At 41.4% G+C, this 18,785-nt stretch overlaps 1 protein-coding gene and 2 long non-coding RNA genes across 5 annotated transcripts in view; 1 reads left to right on the forward strand and 2 right to left on the reverse strand.

Moving 5' to 3' along the window:
- SLC24A2 (solute carrier family 24 member 2) overlaps nucleotides 1-6,633 on the reverse strand; it is a 239,949-nt gene extending 233,316 nt beyond the window's left edge. For all 3 annotated transcript variants that reach the window (XM_081803017.1, XM_081803018.1, XM_081803016.1), the window contains exons 1-2: nucleotides 6,494-6,633; nucleotides 3,562-4,645 (exon numbers count right to left, since the gene is read on the reverse strand). In XM_081803017.1, coding sequence (XP_081659143.1) covers nucleotides 3,562-4,491 — 930 coding nt within the window. In that variant the 5' untranslated portion in view covers nucleotides 4,492-4,645; nucleotides 6,494-6,633. The remainder of the gene's footprint in view (nucleotides 1-3,561; nucleotides 4,646-6,493) is intronic.
- LOC145717028 (uncharacterized) overlaps nucleotides 1-18,785 on the reverse strand; it is a 560,651-nt gene that overhangs the window by 322,466 nt on the left and 219,400 nt on the right. The window lies entirely within an intron of this gene.
- Nucleotides 6,716-18,785, forward strand: part of LOC145717027 (uncharacterized) — a 245,233-nt gene continuing 233,163 nt past the window's right edge. Inside the window, exons 1-2 of the long non-coding RNA XR_014140002.1 lie at nucleotides 6,716-6,889; nucleotides 8,655-8,828. This is a non-coding gene — a long non-coding RNA (uncharacterized LOC145717027). The remainder of the gene's footprint in view (nucleotides 6,890-8,654; nucleotides 8,829-18,785) is intronic.

Consider the following 18,785-nt stretch of genomic DNA (forward strand, 5'->3'; position numbering starts at 1 on the left):
GTTGGACTCTTGATTTCAGCTCAGGTCATGGTCTCAGGGTTGTGGGATGGAGCCCCACATCAGGCTGTGTGCTCAGCATGGAGTTTGCTTGAGAGTCTCTCTTTCCCTCTCCCTCCGCCCCTCCTCCAGCTCACATGCACGCTCTCTCTCTCAAGTAAATAAATAAATCTTAAAAAAAAATTTATTTTGACTCACTTTTCATTTAAGAACAGACGATAAAAGGAAAAGAACTAACATTTATTGAACAACCCACATTTGCCAAGGACCATGTTAGCTGCTTAGCGTTCATTTCTTCATTTAATAGTTTTCCTAGCTCCATGAAGTAGGCATTACTATTTTCATGTTCAAATTAGGAAACCGAGGCTCAGAGAATTTATATAACTTCTGAGATCACCAGGCTGTTTACACACTGAGGTCAAAATCTTTTTTTACCCTGAGTCAAAACCCCAGATCTATTTACCCTGTCATGACACCACACAACTTTTTATTTTTTTTTAAAGATTTTATTTATTTATTTGACAGAGAGAGACCCAGCGAGAGAGGGAACACAAGCAGGGGGAGTGGGAGAGGGAGAAGCAGACTTCCCGCTGAGCAGGGAGCCCGACGTGGGGCTTGATCCCAGGACCCTGGGATCACGACCTGAGCCGAAGGCAGACGCTTAATGACTGAGCCACCCAGGCGCCCCGACACCACACAACTTTTTAAAAAGGATATTATTATCACTAAAAGAAATAATAGTAATGACAAATAAAAACCACACACAGGGTGTAAAAATTAAATGAGATGAGAAACTATTACCGTCACTATAAAAAAAACGCAGCTCACATTTTTCCATGCTTCCCAATTGCCCCGTGATATATATCCTCAATAACGGAAACAAATTAGAATTTTCAACTTGTCTATGAAGCAAATAGTTTCCAAAACAGTTCACTGCCCAAAGCCCAGCAGAGGTGATGATTTTTTAGCAAGAATCACGGATGATTTGTACAAGAACATCTAAAATATGTTTCCTCTAGTTTCCCAAGCTCCCATTCTCCATAGTTGTACAAAGACGAACACAAAAACATGCTGAGTATTTTGCTTCCTAAATTCTTCTACAGCACATTCCTCTCCATGAAGACTTCGTTGAGGGCTGCACTTGGGTTAGGGTCTCTTTCCTGCAAGGTTTGATGATACCAGAATCACTGGTTTCTGTAGGCCGGTGGGGTATGTAGTCAGAAATCTACTCTGCCGGTTAGAGAACTAGATGGCCACATTCAAGGACTCATCCCTCTTTGGGACACATTATGTTCAGTGCTTGGTCATAATATTCTGAGATCAGGCATATGATAAAGACTAACTGCTGAAACAAATTTTTTTTCCCCCAACAATACTTCAAAAGTGAAACTGGCAAGGTGAAATTTCCTGAAGGAAATCACCTATCATTATACACTGTTCCTCCTAAAAATGTGTTCTAGCATTTTTGAGGAACACCAAACAAGACATAGCTATGCTTAAAAAAATTCTATTCCTGTGATAATTTATAGTTCAATTTAGTTACTGAATGCCAAAAAAATTAAAAACGATTAAAAGGAATAAATTAAAGCTATTCAGTGCTAACAAGGGAAATAATACAATGAACATATTTTGGGGGGAAAATAAGAAACAGGAGAAATAGACATGAATCTAATCTACTTTCTTTTTTAATTAGGTAAATCCAGAACTTCCAAATTTAAAAACTGCACAATATTAAGCATAGCACTAAATTATGGATTTGAATAACTACTGTTAAGGATTGTCAACCTAAGCTGCTGACTTTTAAATATCATAAAATTGACATGACAGTCACCTACTGTAGTAGGTAAAGATCCTGCCAGAGCTACTTTAATGAATGGTTTACAATTGATTAAATATTGCCTGTAAACTGTATTTAAAAAGTTACTCCCAAATGCACAAAATCAGCTCCTCCTCAAATCAGAATATAAAATCCCCCTAAATCTTAAATACACCATCAGATTGCTCTGCAAATTGCTTTATCACAAATGTTGTCAGTATAACCTTCAGCAGAATCTATGATTAAGTTAGTGAAGTTCCACTGTTGTGTAACAAAACAAAAATATACTAAGCCCTCGAAAAGACTTTTTACCCTTGATGTGCCCAGGATATTTATAAGACACCAAATTGTTTCCTTGACTCTAAAAAAAATATGTCTTTCCCTTGGCAATTATTAAGTACTCTAACTGAAATAAACATATAGATTATTAATGTGAACTGCTCAAACTAGCAATCAGGCTTGAGGGATCATCATTTTGGCTACAAAATTAGAGCAGGGAGAGGGGTACAACAATGCCCTCAAGGATATGTATTCAGTTCTAACACCTGAATGCTTACTTGCCATGTCTACTGCTAAATGACTTTTTTTTTTTTACTACAGTTTCTAACAAACAACCATACACTGAGTGAAATGTCAGAAAAAAATATAGTAGAAAACATTTTTCTTTTACACATAATAAACAGCAATATTACTGGTGTTTTGGGGTTTTTTTGCTTCCATGTCATGGTTGCTACAAAAATGATGGGTGGTCATCCAACCTGAACATAAAGGAATTATGCTAGGTTAATATCTTTTATTTTTTTGATAAAATATCTCACCCTCCACTCAACATCTGTTTTTTGCATACATGAGATTTTTCCCAGATGCTAGTATGAAAAATCTGCATATGTATTTTGGTTTTCTGTTTAAAATTACATTCAGAGACAACATTCCAATGTTAGGATATGAATCAGAACTTCATTACTATACTTAACATAAGATTTTATTGTTGTTTATCCATTATTTAAAAAAATTACTTTACGTTTTAGCAGATCAATTTATTCTCAGCGCTATACCAATTTGCTCACCACCTAAGTGGAAGGATGGCCACTCTTCTCATGAAAACTCCCTGAAATTCTACTGTAAAATTATCTTGGCTGATGTTTATCATGGCATGCAAAATGGGTCATCAAGCCATGGAGACAGACAGCAGGGCTTGGCAATGACTCCCTCTCATGGATCTCCATCAGCTCCTGGTCAAGTGGTCTGAAGATCATCATGTGGATCAAGAAAAATGGCCATGACCATTCCAATGACCAGTCCTTCTGGGCCCTGCTGCTGACTTAAAGGTACAGCTCTGGTGACACAAACAAACTTTCTTCCTTAAACATCTTTAAAGAGATGATTCTTGACCATTGTCATGTGCCTACTTAAAAAAAATACCTGCAATTTGCTAAGCTACACATACACACACTCTCCCGTGAAAATTCAATGGCTCACAAAATCATTATGCCTACTTCCAGATGTAAATAACTGTTGAGTCCACTCTGGGATACTTACATAACCTGTATTTATCAGTGTTTTACTCTGAAGCCAGGAGCTTGAGAACTTAGGAGATAACCACCAGAATATCCCCAAATTATGTTTTCCCACTGCCCCAAAGCAATCTGCTATCCACACTAGCCCCAAACACCATCCCATTAAAAAAAGTGGCAGATCTCGAAAACATAATTATTCAGAACATTAAATAAACAACCGCCACCACCAACCTTTGCTTGGGTCTCTGGTGCTGTCACCTTGACGACTTTATTGCGATTTATCATTTGCTTCACCCATCTTTCTACTTGGACGTTGAATTTCATGAAAACCACGTAGCCGAAGTAAGCTGTTAAGAGAAGCAAGCTTTCCCACCACATGATAACATTATCCAGGAAAAATATGATCAGCATGATCAAGTCAACTATGTAGAAGGACACATCCCGAAAGAGTGGCCACCATGTCAGGTTTAAGATTTCTCTAGAAAACAGAGCACACATGCCAATAACAAAGAGGATGTTGAACACTGCTGAGCCCACGATTGTGCCTATTCCAACATTGCTGTGAGCAATAAATACCCCTATGAGAGATGTGAAAAGTTCTGGGGCTGAGCCCCCCGCAGCCATGAAGGTGGCTCCGGCCACATCGTCAGAGATGCCCAATTTCTCAGTGATGACAGTCAAAGAAGGGACAAAAAACTCATCGCAGACAATGGCTAAGGCTATGAACATGTAGATCATTCCAATGACGTGCAGAATGATGGCGCCTTTTCTTCGCTCCTCGAGGGAGAAGATGTCTCTTGGGTAGTCTCCTTGGGCGTGATCTGTAGTGTTCTCAGACGTGCCTTCCTGAGAAAGGGGTGGCTGTGGAGTATAATCCAGAATCTTGTCATTTAAATCTAAGAGAGTTCTCTGACGGTGACCGTGTGCCGCGCTGGGGCCACTTGCACCAACAACCTCTTCTGTGCTCTGTGTCTCTGTCTCAGAAAAGGCACTGATTGAAAATGGGACAGTGCTAATGGCTACTAGGCCCATGAGAAGGCCCAAGATTCGAACTAACTTCAGTTTTTTCCTGACATTATAATGTCTCCTGAAGCCAGACAGTGACTTCTCCAAACACCATTTCTCGAGGAAAGGGATGGCAGTGCTTTGGTGCAGATCCATCCTGGGTCTTCTGGTGGATGTGGTGGTCTTCCGATTGTAGACTCAACCAGACGGTTCTGTCATGCTTTTCTTCACTTTACGGTCAATGGTGCCTGTGGGGCCTTCCACAATCAGGGGTTCTTATGCTTCACAGGAAATATTTTCGACATTTACGCTTAAAGGAAAATTAAAACAAGGAGAGGTAAATGACAAAATCACATGTCTTCTCTACAAAAAGAACTTTGTGGGTATGATAAAGTCCCATCCTGTGTTTGACCTTGGGTAAGTTATGTAACTTCTCTGTGCCTCTGTTTCCCCATCTCAGAAATAAGAACAATTACAGCACCTGCCACCAAGGACTGCTTTGAAGATGAGACACTTAGAATAAGATGTGGCACCTAGTAAGCACTTAATAACAATCATGTATTTATAAACTCAAACATTTTGGTAAATCCAATGTTGGTTAGACTATGTAGATGTGTGTGTTAAATATAAAAAAATTTGTAGATGAAAATCTATCAGTTTATCCCACCTTTAATCATGTAACAAATAACTGCCCAGTGATAAAAGATACCACTTCTTTTAGAACTAAGTACTTGACAACCAATAATTACTCATTGCGTTTTCTTTCAGCCCAATTATGTAATTCCAGTTAAAGGCACGCTTTTCTGATCTAATCTATCATTTGAAAGCACTGAGTGTCGGAGGAGATAGCACTCTTTTCCTATACACATAAAGACCTCAGCATCTTATTTTTCATGAAAAGCTTCTCCTATGTCTGATGCAGAAAAATAGCCCTTTAAAATTTTAAGTTCACAAAAGAATGTTCTGGTGACATGGACTGTCTTCCCTAAACATCTAGATATTGTTTTCAGCTAAAGCTTATTTTTAAAAACAACCTTAAGTCATGTGTAAAATAGACAACATAGTAAATCAAACAACTCCTAACAAGTAGGCTATTTCTAGAGACTCAATGTGTATTTCGTAAACAATATGCAAGCTGCAGCAATACCTCTGTCCACAAAATCTGACAAAAATAGCCCCAACACGGACTCTTCTAGTAGGTTAGATATTCAAGCAGTTTTCATTCTCTATCCCACAGAGATGGGTAAAACTAGATATCTAGACACGACAGCGGCTATTCTGAAGGTTCCTATTTAAATTTTTCTTTATAAACACTGTTGTTCCTTTTTATATCAACGATTTCATTTTAGAGGCTCGCTGAGATCATCCCAGGTGTAAAATAAGCTAATTAAACACACGCCATTTAAACACTGGGATTAGCTGCAGCTCAGGTTTGCAGAGCAGAGCAAGAACACGAGTCAAACCAGGCTAAGATGCTGCTACCCATCACAGAGATTCTCGGCTGGCTGCAGATGTCGACGCTTAGCACCAAAGATTAAGCGACTCACAGGGCTCCGGGGATTGTCACAATGCCTGGCCAGGGCTACCGGCAGGGACAGACTCAACTCCCAGGGCGCAGGATCAGCTCCAGCGAGCCGGTTCCACCTGCAAACCCGCCGCTCCACTCCACCGGAGCTGCCTCTGCCAGAGAAGTGCACCCCCAGCCGCGCCCCAACTTTGCCTTGTGTGGTCCCAAACTTTCCCTGGTGGGTTAATAGGAAAATAAAACTAAAGGACAGACGCCCCACGAGCAAGCAGGGACGCAGCTGGGGAAGGCGCTTGGCCCGCATCTCCCCGAATCGTTTGTGGGTGGTTTGGGGAAGGGGAGCTTTCCTCTGGCGTGTCTTACCCCGACGGCAGGCCCTGCCCCGCCGCGCCCCCCACCTCGGAGCCGGAAGCAAGGGTGGTTGGGGTGGAAGAAGCCGAGGGCTCGGAAACCGCGACCCTGAGCGGAGAGAGTTCGCCAACTCCTTGCGGGGCCTGGGGCCCCCACGTCCACCGCGGAGCCACCTGTGAGCCTGTGGTGCAGCAGCGGGATGCGAGCCACCGGATCTGGGGACAACGACCACTGCGGCCACCAAGCCTGGAGGCTGGCGGGGACTCGGCCGCCCGCACTTACCGGGATCCGCCAGGAGGACACGCACGCGGCGGGGGCCCGAGCGCGGCCCTCCACTCGAGTCCGCCGCTTTCTCTGGCCCTCCGCCTCCCTGCTCCGAGGCCCGCTCTCCGGCTCGCGCTCGCCGCCGCTCTCGCCGGCCGGGGCTGGGCTCGGGAGGAGACTAAGCCGCGGCGAGCCCCGCGCGCCGCCCCTGGTGCTGCCCGGCCCCCGCCGGCCCCTCCCTCTCGTCTCTGCGCTGGGAGCGTGGCCGCAGCGCGCTCAGCTCCCGCGCCCTCTGCTCCACGCCTCCTGGGCGCAGAGGCTACGCCGGCAGCCGTCTCTTAGGAGATTTCTCCGCAGTGGGGACGGGGGTCAGGATTTGCTGGCGAGCAAGGACAGAGAGGAGAAATCATACAGGTCGGTGACGCGCCTGATTCCCAAAGCCTGAAAGTGCTGCCAACTTTGGGGTTTCTCTATTGCGGGGCACCTCATCTCCCAATTAGCTGCAAAAAGTGACAGCCGTCATCTATTTCTTTAGGAGGTTGTGTAATGTGTAATGGTGGAAAAGACGTTCAGTGAAAAGGCATAAAGGCCTGCAGGGCTGTGTGTTCAGGCCCAGGAGTCCTGAAATCTCGGGTTTGGAAGGTTGGGACACTGAAGGATCTTGAGTCTTGCGGGCTGAACTTTCATTTAATGGGTGATGAAACTGAGACCCAAAACGGTGTCCTTTTGAGTCACAGGGCTCACATGCTGGCTTCTGGACTCCCAGCCCAGTGCTCTTTCCTGACCTGTTTGGAAAGCAAGATTTCCTGGACCCCAAGAAATTGAGTCAGTCTTTTTGGGGATCAGAGGCAAGAATCTGGGCTAAAGCGTGGAAGAAGATGAGACAAACAGGTTACCCTCAGAAGCCGTTTTTAGGCAGCCCTGTGATCAAGACCAAAACTGTCAAGAGGTACCCACCAGGGAAAAAAACCTTTGGGGCTTTCAGTTCACCGTTTTCTACTCTCTTCACCCTCCACCCTCCTCCTGTTTTCTGACTTAGAGGGGGTTTCATGCCTTCCTGGGGCTGGGGGGAATGTCCTCATATCCAGAAAGCTCACAACCTTTGATTTTGAGGAAAACTCTTAGGTTCAGATCTCTATACTTTTTCTTGGTAAATCAAGGGAAGCCTTGGAAACTGACAAAGCCCTTTTTCTCCCATCAACACCAGGCATTTAAGACTACTGTCTTACTAAGGATTTCAGGGTCCTATTTTGGAAGTCACAGGCTGAACTTTTTTAATCTTTACTTTTTATTTTGGAAATTTCAGACATATACAAATGTAAGAGGATAGTGTAAGGAACCTCCATGGGGCAATTATCAACCCATGGCCAATCCTGTTTCATCTCTACCTCTTTTTCCTGTGCCATCGTTTTAAAGCAAATCCCGACATTTTATCTGTAAATATTTACAGAAAGCAAGGAAGCTATAAACCACTACCAGGGTTGTGTCAAAAGGACCGAAGAATCCATCAAAATAGGTTCCCACTAGGCAAGGATGGGTCATTTTGAACACCCAAAATTCATAATAATTGCCATTATTTCAAACATATCAAATATGATTATATCTGTTAAGTTCCTAATGATTCTAAAGCAACTCAGTTGATTGGTCACTGTTGAGGAATAAAAGGGAATGAGCTCATTATTTTGAAGCTGTTTTAGAGAAAAGAGAACAACATGCATTTATTTTGCCTTTTCTAAATACAGAATGGACTTCAGGGTAACCAATTAGGCTATCCTTTTACTCTGCCTTTGTCTTTATTTTCCTGGTCTAACAATCCTAATATTCTCTGATGCAGTGGATGTCTCTGGCTACATGGGGTGGGGTGGAGGTGGGGACTGGATCTTCTATACAAGGTTCTGCTTAAGAGAAGAAAATTGTAATATATTTTTATTAATATTCCTACAACTATAAAGCACCAACTCTTTTTTTTTTTTAGATACCTGCATAAGTATAAACATTAGCTGGCATATTTTCCCTTTTATTAACTGATTTCTTTGAACATAGAATGTATAGGAGTCATTGGTAATTACCAGTTAAGAATGTTGAGCTCTTCTTGTAATTCAAAAATCAACAATGAATTTTAAAAAGCGCGGGATCATCCTTAAGCTAATAAGGTCTTTTTAATATAAAACTGCCAAAGGGAGAAAGGAACCAGGTTCCGGTTCAAGATGGAGACCTAAGAGGATCCTGAACTCACCTCCCCCTGCAAACGCACCGAATCTACAGCTGCGTGGGGAACAACTTTGTCTGAAAACAAAAAACAAAAACCAAAAAAGTACCCAGAAACATTGGCTGAGAGACTCCTACTTGTCAGGTAAGAGAGGCTGGGACACAGTCTTGCCGGGACCCCCGCCCTGGGTGGGAGGACCGACCTTGCGGAGGGAACTCAAAACCCAGGCCTTCTCCCTGAGGAGGTGAGGGGTTTGAACCCCCTAGCAAGGCACCCCTCCTTTAAAGACCTGCACCTGAGAGACAAGTCCCCCAGAAACATTTAGCCTTGAAAACCAATGGAGGCTGTGATGACCTGAGAAGCAGCTCTTAAAGGGCTCGCTCCGACTTAGCCGCCCCAGGGCCCAGGGCAGAAACCCTGGTGCAGGGGCGCCGGGATTTCTTGTGGGGGAGCCCCCTTGCGTGTCCTGGAGCTTCGCCCTGAGGGGCAGCCATCCTGTCTGACACACATGTGGGGGCCTACGGGAATGCTGTCCTGGGTGGAAGCCTGGCAGGCGCCCTCTTTCGCTCTGCTCCTGTCTTGTGTCGGCAGGGCTCCCGCGCCATCTTCTTTGTGTTCTTCCGATGTTTGTTTTTAATCCTAGACTTCTCCTTCTTTGGTTTTTCTTTCCTGGTTGGGTGCAGTCTCTACACGCTCCCTCTGCCACAGGCCTGGAACAATCAAAGAGCTAGTTCTTGGCAGGCTGTGCACCTCCCCCCACCCCGTGGTGCCCCCCCCTCCCCGCCCCCAACCCCAGGGCTCTGACCAGACAGCAGCCTGAAACACACCCTCAGTCTTTCTGTGCAAGAGGCTCATTTGCTTGTTCTGGAGCTTTGGCCCGAGGGGCAGGCTTGACGTTTGGCATACATCTAAGGGTCTAGACCAGTGCATACCCTCTCTGTGCTCTCTCTGTGCCTCGCTACAGCTCCCAGGTATCTCCTAAAGAGGCTCATACACTTGTCTGGAGCCCCGATTTTTGTGACGTTTGCCAAGGACACGTCTAGGTCACTTAGCACTGGTGGCCTGTGGGGCTTACACTTGTGGCTCCGTAGGACTGTATATATTTGCGTACTTTAAAAGCTGGTACCTGAGGGTCTGGCTTCTAATCAGCCTGCATCTCTGGGCTGAGATCCTCCCCCCTGGGACACTGATAGGTCTTGGCACTCCCTGAACTACAGCTACAAATAAAATAGGCTGCTTGGACAATCACAAAGGTTTGAGAGATAAGGAAGAGCTAGGACAAGGTTGAACAATAAGGTTCATCTCTTATATGAGGCCACTCCTTCCAGACTGGAAGAGTTGGCTATTTCATCTAATGCATAGAAACCAACACAGAGAGTCAGGGAAAATGAAGAAGCAGAGGAATAGGTTCCAAATGAAAGAACAGGATAAAACCTCAGAGAAAAACCTTAATGAAAACTGCCAAAGGGCTATTAATTAATAATTTACTAAGCACCCGTATCGTTTAGATAGAAACATAGAAACATAGGATGGCATGGTGTATGATAGGATTGGTGAATTCCCCTTGCTTCCACCCAAAATGACACCTCCAATTGGCACTGTGCCTACAATTTCACCATTAGAAACTTATTGTTTTGGGCTTTTTATTTCATATCTTTTCCATAATAAATTGAGAATTTTTAAAAAGTAAATGGCTCTAAAGTTGTAATAAGCAATTCTATATTGTTTTTCACTTGATAGTCAGTCTAAAGGAAAAATGTTCTAGTAAATTTCATGAGGGGAAAGTGGAAGAGAGATAGCTGAGCCAGGAAGTTGTGGGCAACCAAGAGACAACAAGAAATACTCACTTTTTACTTTGTCAGTTTAACCACCTCTTTTTTCATTCTCCTCCCAACACACAACCTTCTTCCTTTTTTTCATTAAAATCCCACCCTTTCTGTTACTAATATCTGCAGGTAATCAGGGCACAAAGGAAGGATTCCTTATGCACAAAAGTGGTAATTCTCATCCTTGACTCTCATTCAATATTAGCATCAATGGAGGGGTATTTTTATTTTTTTGGAGGGATACTTTTAAAAGACTCCTGACAATGCCCCTCTTCTTTCCTTCTTCCTTTGAGCTTCTTTTTTTTAAAGATTTTTATTTATTTATTTGACAGAGACACAGTGAAAAAGGGAACACAAGCAGGGGGAGTGGGAGAGGGAGAAGCAGGTTTCCGGGAAGTAGGGAGCCAAATGCAGGGCTCGATCCCAGTGTCCTGGGATCATGACCTGAGCCGAAGGCAGACGCTTAATGACTGAGCCAGCCAGGCGCCCCTTCCTTTGAGCTTCTTGAGGACAAGAATCAGTATCCTACATTTCCCAGCATCTAACACAGTGCTTGGCATTTGTTCAACACATATCTGTGGCATGATTTAATGAGTTGATGGCAAATGAAGTTACTCAAAGGAGAATGAATCCATCAGGAGGTACAGGTTCTGCCACAGTAACAAAGAGCTCAAAACTCACAGTGGCTAGAAACAAAGGTTTTTGTTTCTTATTTATGCTACCTGTTCTTTGTGAATTTTGCCATGTCATGCTCACTCCTGACTCCAGGCTGGTCACTATCTGGAACATTGCCAGTTGCCACCAGAGAAAAAAGATGCATTGTACTCGATTTTAAAGCTTTAGCTGGGAAGTGACGCATTACTGCTGTTCAGAGATCATTGGCCAAAGCAAAGCACCTGGCCATATTTTCAAGAGAGCAAGAAGGTACAGTTGCACTATGTGCTTGGGAAAGAAGGGAAAGATTTGGTGGCCGGCACTAATGGCTACCACAGTGGAGAACAGGAACAAACAAAGGGAACTAACATATGTTGCATAGCTGCCCTGAACAAGTTTTCATTTATCTCTTCTAGCTCATGACTTTTATCACTATTATTCCCATTTTACAGATGAAGAAACTGAGGCTCAGTGAGGTTAAGTAGCTTGCCCAATATTAAGTGGCTCTCATTTGCCCAATATTGGTTCCAACGTCCAAGTTCTTTCTACTAATCCTCATTTTACATGACTGAGATTTTTAGTCCCTGCCTAACTAAGAGTTGCATTTTTTCCTGTTGTGATCATATCGTTAGGTGATGCCTGTGGGTTTCTTTCTACCACCGGCTGGTCTACAATCTAGGATAACTTTCACTTCTTAAGAAGATCTGTTTTGCTTATTTAAAAATCACAGGTGTAAATACGAAAATAAAATCCTGATGTTCTCTGAAAAATGTTCTCCTTTGGCTCCCAACCCTGGGCCGACTTTGGGCCAACTTTGTTTTCCTTTGCGTTTGGCTCTTTTTTTGGCCAGTGGCTCTCCCCTTCCAGTTCAATAAGAACCGTAAAAGCAGAAAAAAATATCTGTGGGGTTGAGGGTAAGTACAGACTTCTTTGCTTTTGACAGTGGTTTTTGCAATAGCACTTAAAGCAACACACCCAAGTTATTGCTCTTTTTTCTTTTTCATCTATTTAGGAAATGAGAAATGATGAATGCCTGTGATTCTTACATTAGGGACAGGAATTTTTCCAGGCTTAAATGCTCAGGAAGCACAAAAATTGAGTTTCTCTTTGCAACACCAGCTCAGCTCAGGCCTCCTGGGCACCAAGGTAGGCACAGTGCTGAGGCAAGGCTTACAGGAGGGCAGGAGCATGGTCTATTGATTCCACCAATGGACCTAGAGTCTAAAACCCTGGCTGTCTTCCTGATTCTAGCAGGGACTTCCTGAGTGACCTCCAGGGTGCCCCTGTCACTTGGGGGCTTCTTTTCCTTGCAACTTCACTGTCGCAAGGAAAGAAGGATAAATAATACTGGTAAAAGGAGACCTGCTGGGCAAAAGGCAGAGTCAGGACAGTCCACTGGGCGGGCAAACAAGGAGCACTTCTTTCTAACAGCTCAAAAAAAGTGTACACCTGCTACCTTCCTTCTTAAACTACATTCTCTCTTTACCTATCTCTGGCTCAGAATTTCGGGCCTTGAGCATCAACTTCTCTTCCATACGCTTTGACTTCTTTTCTAGTTTAATGTAGGGCAAGCCAGCAGTAATGTGCTACTGGATCTTTGGTTTGAACACTGAAATAAGATCCTTGTTTGATTCAACTCATGAAAGTAAAATGAATGCATCACTAATCATTTTCCCAGTTCAGGGGTCTCAGGCTGTTCAGTTCAGCAACACCCCTCCCCCTCCAAATAATGGATATGTGTGTGGTGGTACGTTTGGGGGTCCTGATACCTTGGGAGCAGGCCTCCCCTGGCCCAACACTGGGACTCAGTTAATAAGTCTGTCTGGTGCTCCTACTCATCACCTCCCCAAATTAGCTTTTATCGGAATAAGAGTGATACCTTTTTGTGTTAGGTATTAGAGTGATACCACCTGCCACTCCATTTTGCTTATTTCTCAATTTGTTCAGAATCGAGATGGACAACAGGTAATATCAAATACTGCAAATAGTACTACGAGGCTTATTTAAAAAAACTGCAGCTTTTTCTCCCCACAACTCCTGCTTCCTTGTCCCCAGATGTATCATTTTTGAAGGTTTTAGCTGTTTGTTCTTCCCTAGTCCTTATCATTATGTTTCAGAGTAGTAGGCTTATTTTTTTATCTCTTAATTTTTCCTATGGGGATGTTAGCTATTAAATTCCTATTATGAAAGAAAAGGATTTCTTCCTCTTACAGTGTCCCCACACTCACTCCCTGAAGCCCTCATCTCAACATAATCCTTTCCCTATCCTTTCCACAGTTATGTCGCCATTTTGAATAAATTAATATTCATATCTTTAATCAATAATACATCCTTTGAATTATGCAAATATAATCATCAGTTGAGCTGTCTAGTATACGAATTCACCCCAAACTCTCTGATGGCACTGTTCATTCTTCCCTCAGTATTTTCAAATGTCTCAGTTGATCTGCCTGTTGTGTGGTTCCCCCTCAGGAGACATCACTCCTGCTACCTTCTTTGCCTGATCCTCTAATTAAGGCGTTTTTTTTTTCTTCTCCATTTTATTTCTCTCAGAAGATTTTCAGCTTTATCATTTAACCCTTCTAGTATTAAAAAAGGCCACTTGTTATATTTTTAATTTTTAAAAGCTCTATCTTGTTCTTTGTTTCTTTTCTATATACTAATTCTCTGCTTTTAGTCCTTAGGTCTAGCAGCTTCTCTTCCCTTGCTTAGATAGTAAAGCCTCAAAAGGCCATGGACTTTTCCTGCCTTGTTCATTACTTTGTGTTCAACACCTAGAACAATGAGTGAGAAGGGCCATCTCCTAACTACACAGGATGGGGAAGGATCTTTGGAGATGTGATTGCTTCTTTAAGACTTTCAACAAAGATTTCTGTCTTCGGGGCCTATCCTGTATCCTTGCTCGATTAGTTTTCTATTGCTGCTATTAAAAAAAATAAACAACACAACCTCAGTGTCTTAAAATTTAAACTGAAAGCAGTTCTGTAGGTCAGAAGTCCAGTATAGTCTCACTGGACTAAAAATTACGGTGTCAACAAGGCTGTTTTTCTGGAGGCTCAAAGGGAAATCTGTTTCCTGCTCATTCAGGTATTGGGAGGATTCTGTTCCATGAATTTGTAGGACTAAAGTCTTGATTTCCTTGCTGGATGTCAGCTGGAGACAGTGTTCAGTCTTTTTTTGTGGTTCATAATGAAGGCTAATAGATCACAGACGTTTTGTGTTTAGCCATTTGGTGTTTGTTTCTATTCAATCCACTTTGGTCAGCACTGCAAATCTGCTTGATACTCCCTCCCTCTCTCCTTCATCACACTCCAGTTTATTTATATGGTATATTAGTTTCCTCTGGCTGCCAGAGCAAATTACCACAAACTTTGTAGCTTAAAACAACAGAAATGTATTCTCTTACAGTTCTGGACGCTAGAAGTCTGAAATCAAGGAGATGGCAGGACTATGCTCCCTCTGAAGGCTCCAGGGCAGGATCCTTCCTTATTTACCTCTTCTACCTTTTCTGGTGGGTCCCAGCAACCCTTGGCATTCTCTGATTAGTAGCTGCATCCCTCCATTCTCTGCCTCTTTCTTCAAATGGCCTTTTCCCTTGTGTGTCTCTCTATATCCTCTCCCCTCCTTATAAAAACATCAGTCATTGGTTTTAGGACCCACTTGAAATCTGTGATGATTTCCTCTTGAGTTCTTTAGCTACTATCATTTACAAGGACCCTATTTCCAAAAACAATCACATTCTGAAGTTTCAGGTAGACATGAATTTGCTGGTGGGGTGGGGGTATTCAACCTAAAACATGTGTAGTTAGAGTCCAAGTCCAAGAAAACAATAAGGCTAGCCCACATTCTGACCACTCCAGCCTTGCCAATCTATGACTTGAACCTGTGACACTAAGGTATATTCTCCCCTCGCTTAGCCTACTTTAATTATTGTTTCAAGCAAGAGATTAGATTTCTCATGCCCATCACTGATCTTGAGGGAATATCATTGAGCTGTATTACTGGAACATTATCTGTTATTTTTTTTTGGAATTCTTACTTAATTTTCCCAAATATCACTATATTTTACAGAATTCTTTATTATTGGTAGTTTGGAATAGAGCCATATCCTGGGCTCATTGTAGATGGGACTCCCTTTACTATATAGTTTAGTTTTGTTGATTTGGAGGCATTCAGTGAGGCAAATGAAGACATACATTAATATACTACCTTTACTGAAAGACTACTTTTTTTTATTATATAATATCTTATAGGTGGATCACAATTTATTTAACAATTCCCCAATTAACCTATTGTTTTCCAATTATAAATAGCACTGCGATGGACATTGTTATATATTTACCTCAGTGTGGAAAGACCCTATTGTTTATATTGATGTATGTTTCTTGCTATTGGGGACTCTGGGAAGTCAGATGTGTCTTTCTCTCATGAATGGGTTGACAAGGATGAATCTTCTCTTCTAATGCTCTTCCCTGGATATCTCTACTTCCCCCCAATAACCAGTGGTAATTTGCCTTGTAATTTATTCTACTGAGAGGACCAATGAACTTCCAGTCTTGACTTGGCCAAGTCCTTAGCAGAAGTATTAGGGAAGGGTCACTATTTTCCCTCAAATACTTCCTGTCCTGACAGTTTTCCATACTAGGCACACATCAGACTATAACAGAGAACATCCTTTATATTTTTTATTTTTTTAAAGATTATTTTTATTTATTTGACAGAGAGACAGCGAGAGAGGGAACACAAGCAGGGGGAGTGGGAGAGGGAGAAGCAGGCCTCCCGCCGAGCAGGGAGCCCGATGCGGGGCTCGATCCCAGGACCCTGGGATCATGACCTGAGCCGAAGGCAGTTGCTTTACCGACTGAGCCACCCTGGCACCCTGAACATCGTTTAATAAGAGTAATTTTCTTGATCCTTACACGGAGCTGTCCATGCAGACTTAGGACTGATAGTTAATGGCCAGACTGGTTATTAAAATACTGAAATATTTCTATACCTCTTGGTAAATGTTATTATAGCAACAGTGAAGTTCATTCATAATATAAACTCATTAGTTCTAGTGAAATATTGTAGGATATATCAGCAACCCTTGATAAATGGCCACCTGTCATAAAAACATCTGAGAAATAGTGATAGCTCTATAGTTAGTTGGCCAAAGTCCAGTAAACAGTGCAGATAGATTGTGTGTTCTTTATAAAACTGCCTGTGATTTAGGAGAATGACCAGTTTATCTTCATCCTGGAATAATAGTTGCTATTGAATCTAAATAGTGTTTTTTATTTGTCTCTTACAGTTACTATGTTGTAATTCTTGTGTAAGTATATATTTTAATGTTTTGGAATGTAAGTATTTATAATGAAATGTTGAATAGAAATACCTAGAATGAAAGGACAGCAAAGTTTGGATATGTTTCTCAATATTTCTGTTAAATATAATTAACAGGAATAATTTGAATCTGTGGGAGTATAAAGAAGAAATGACATCAAAATTATATTATTAAAAGGTAAAAATGTTAAACATTTTATTAGATTAGGAATCAGGTGATTGGTATTAATGAGGGCACGTATTGCATGGAGCACTGGGTGTTATACGCACTCAATGAATCATGGAACACTACATCAAAAACTAATGACGTACTGTATGGTGACTAACATAATAAAAAAAATAAAAAAAAGACAAATAACAAAGAAATAAATAAAAGCAATCATGTTTTGTTAAATCTTATGTTTTAAGCATAAGAAATTTATGATCATCATTAAGGAAAAAATTTTAAAATATCAAGAGTGAGTGAAATAATAAAAATTCAGAAGTTCAATAAAAATTCAATAAAAATTTCAAAAATTTAAGTCAAATTCTTGAGAAAGTAAATGAAGTTACTTGAAAACCCTTAAAAAGAATGGACATTTTTAGGCATGAATATTCAATAGAACTGTGAAAAAAGAATAATATCAATATAAATACATAATTATAACCTATATTTTTAGTTCTGGCTTGTTGAAAGCATAGGTTTACTGGAGCGCCTGGGTGGCTTTGTTGGTTAAGCATCCGACTCTTGATTTTGACTCAGGTCATGATCTCAGAGTCATGAGATTGAGCCCTGCATCATTGGGCTCTGTGCTCAGTGGGGAGTCTGCCTCTCTCCTTCTCTTTCCCTCTGCCCCTCCTTCCTTTCCTTTCCTCGTTCATGTGCATGTGCATGCTCTCTCTCTCTCTCAAATAAATAAATAAATAAATCCTTAAAAAATATATGTTTACTGACAATAGAACACTACTTTTTTTTAAACTTTTTAATTTAAATTTTAGGTACAGTTTCCAGGGTAGAATTCAGTGATCTGTCACTTACATACAACTCCCAGTGCTCACCATAACAAATGCCCTCCTTTATACCCATCATCCATCTAGCCCATCCCCCACCCACCTCCCTCCATTAACTCTGTTTGTTCTCTATCATTAAGAGTCTCTTATGGCTTATTTCCCTTTCTTCTTTTCCCCCTTCCCAATGTTCATCTGTTTCCTTTCTTAAATTCCATATATGAGTGAGATCACATGATACTTGTCTTTCTCTGACTTATTTCACTTAGCATAATACACTCCAGCTCCATCCATGTCATTTCAAATGGCAAGATTTCATTCTTTTTGATGGCTGAGCAATATTCCATTGTATATATGTACCACCTTTTCTTTATCCATTCATCAGTCAATGGACATTTGGGCTCTCTCCATTGTTTGGCTATTTTTGATAATGCTACTATAAACATTGGGGTGCATGTATCCCTTCAAATCTGTATTTTTGTAACCTTTGGAAAAGAACACTACATTTTGGAAAACATAAATCAAGAGTAAAATTTCAATCAGTATTGATGTTTCAATTGCTTTATGTAAACACAGAATAATTTCCTTTAAATGAAAAATTCAGCCCCTTGGAGAAATTTAGAAATTGTTTTTTTCTTTTCAATATTGATCTAATAAGCTAATATAAATATGTTATAAAGAGCTGACATAAATAAGATCTGAAATGCTATAAAAAGTTTTTGTTGGTGGTGCCAGAAAGAAATGATTTCAGTGAAATATGTTGACATAAACACTCTACTGAACTTTATACAGATGTGCTAGTGTAATGTTAAAGAGAAAATTTGGAGTTTTAACCATGATTTAAAATTTTTCTGGATATTTTAATTTGATATTAACCACCATATTCAATAATATCTGGATGACAACTAAAGATATAAAATATATATATTCTTTTTTTTATTATTTTATGTTAATCACCATACATTACATCATTAGTTTTTGATGTAGTGTTCCATCATTCATTGTTTGCCTATAACACCCAGTGCTCCATTCAGTACGTGCCCTCTTTAATACTGGTCACCAGGCTAACCCATCCCACCACCCCCTCCCCTCTAGAACCCTCAGTTTTTTTCTCAGGGTCCATAGTCTCTCATGGTTCATCTCCCCCTCTGATTCCCCCCCTTCATTTTTCCCTTCCTGCTATCTTTTTTTTTTTTTTTTAACATATAATGTATTATTTGTTTCAGGGGTACAGGTCTGTGATTCAACAGTCTTACACAATTCACAGAGCTCACCATAGCACATACCCTCCCCAATGTCTATCACCCAG

Source organism: Leptonychotes weddellii, chromosome 14 (genome assembly GCF_054177405.1).
Source record: "Leptonychotes weddellii isolate Sample4059 chromosome 14, ASM5417740v2, whole genome shotgun sequence".
NCBI lineage: Eukaryota > Metazoa > Chordata > Mammalia > Carnivora > Phocidae > Leptonychotes > Leptonychotes weddellii.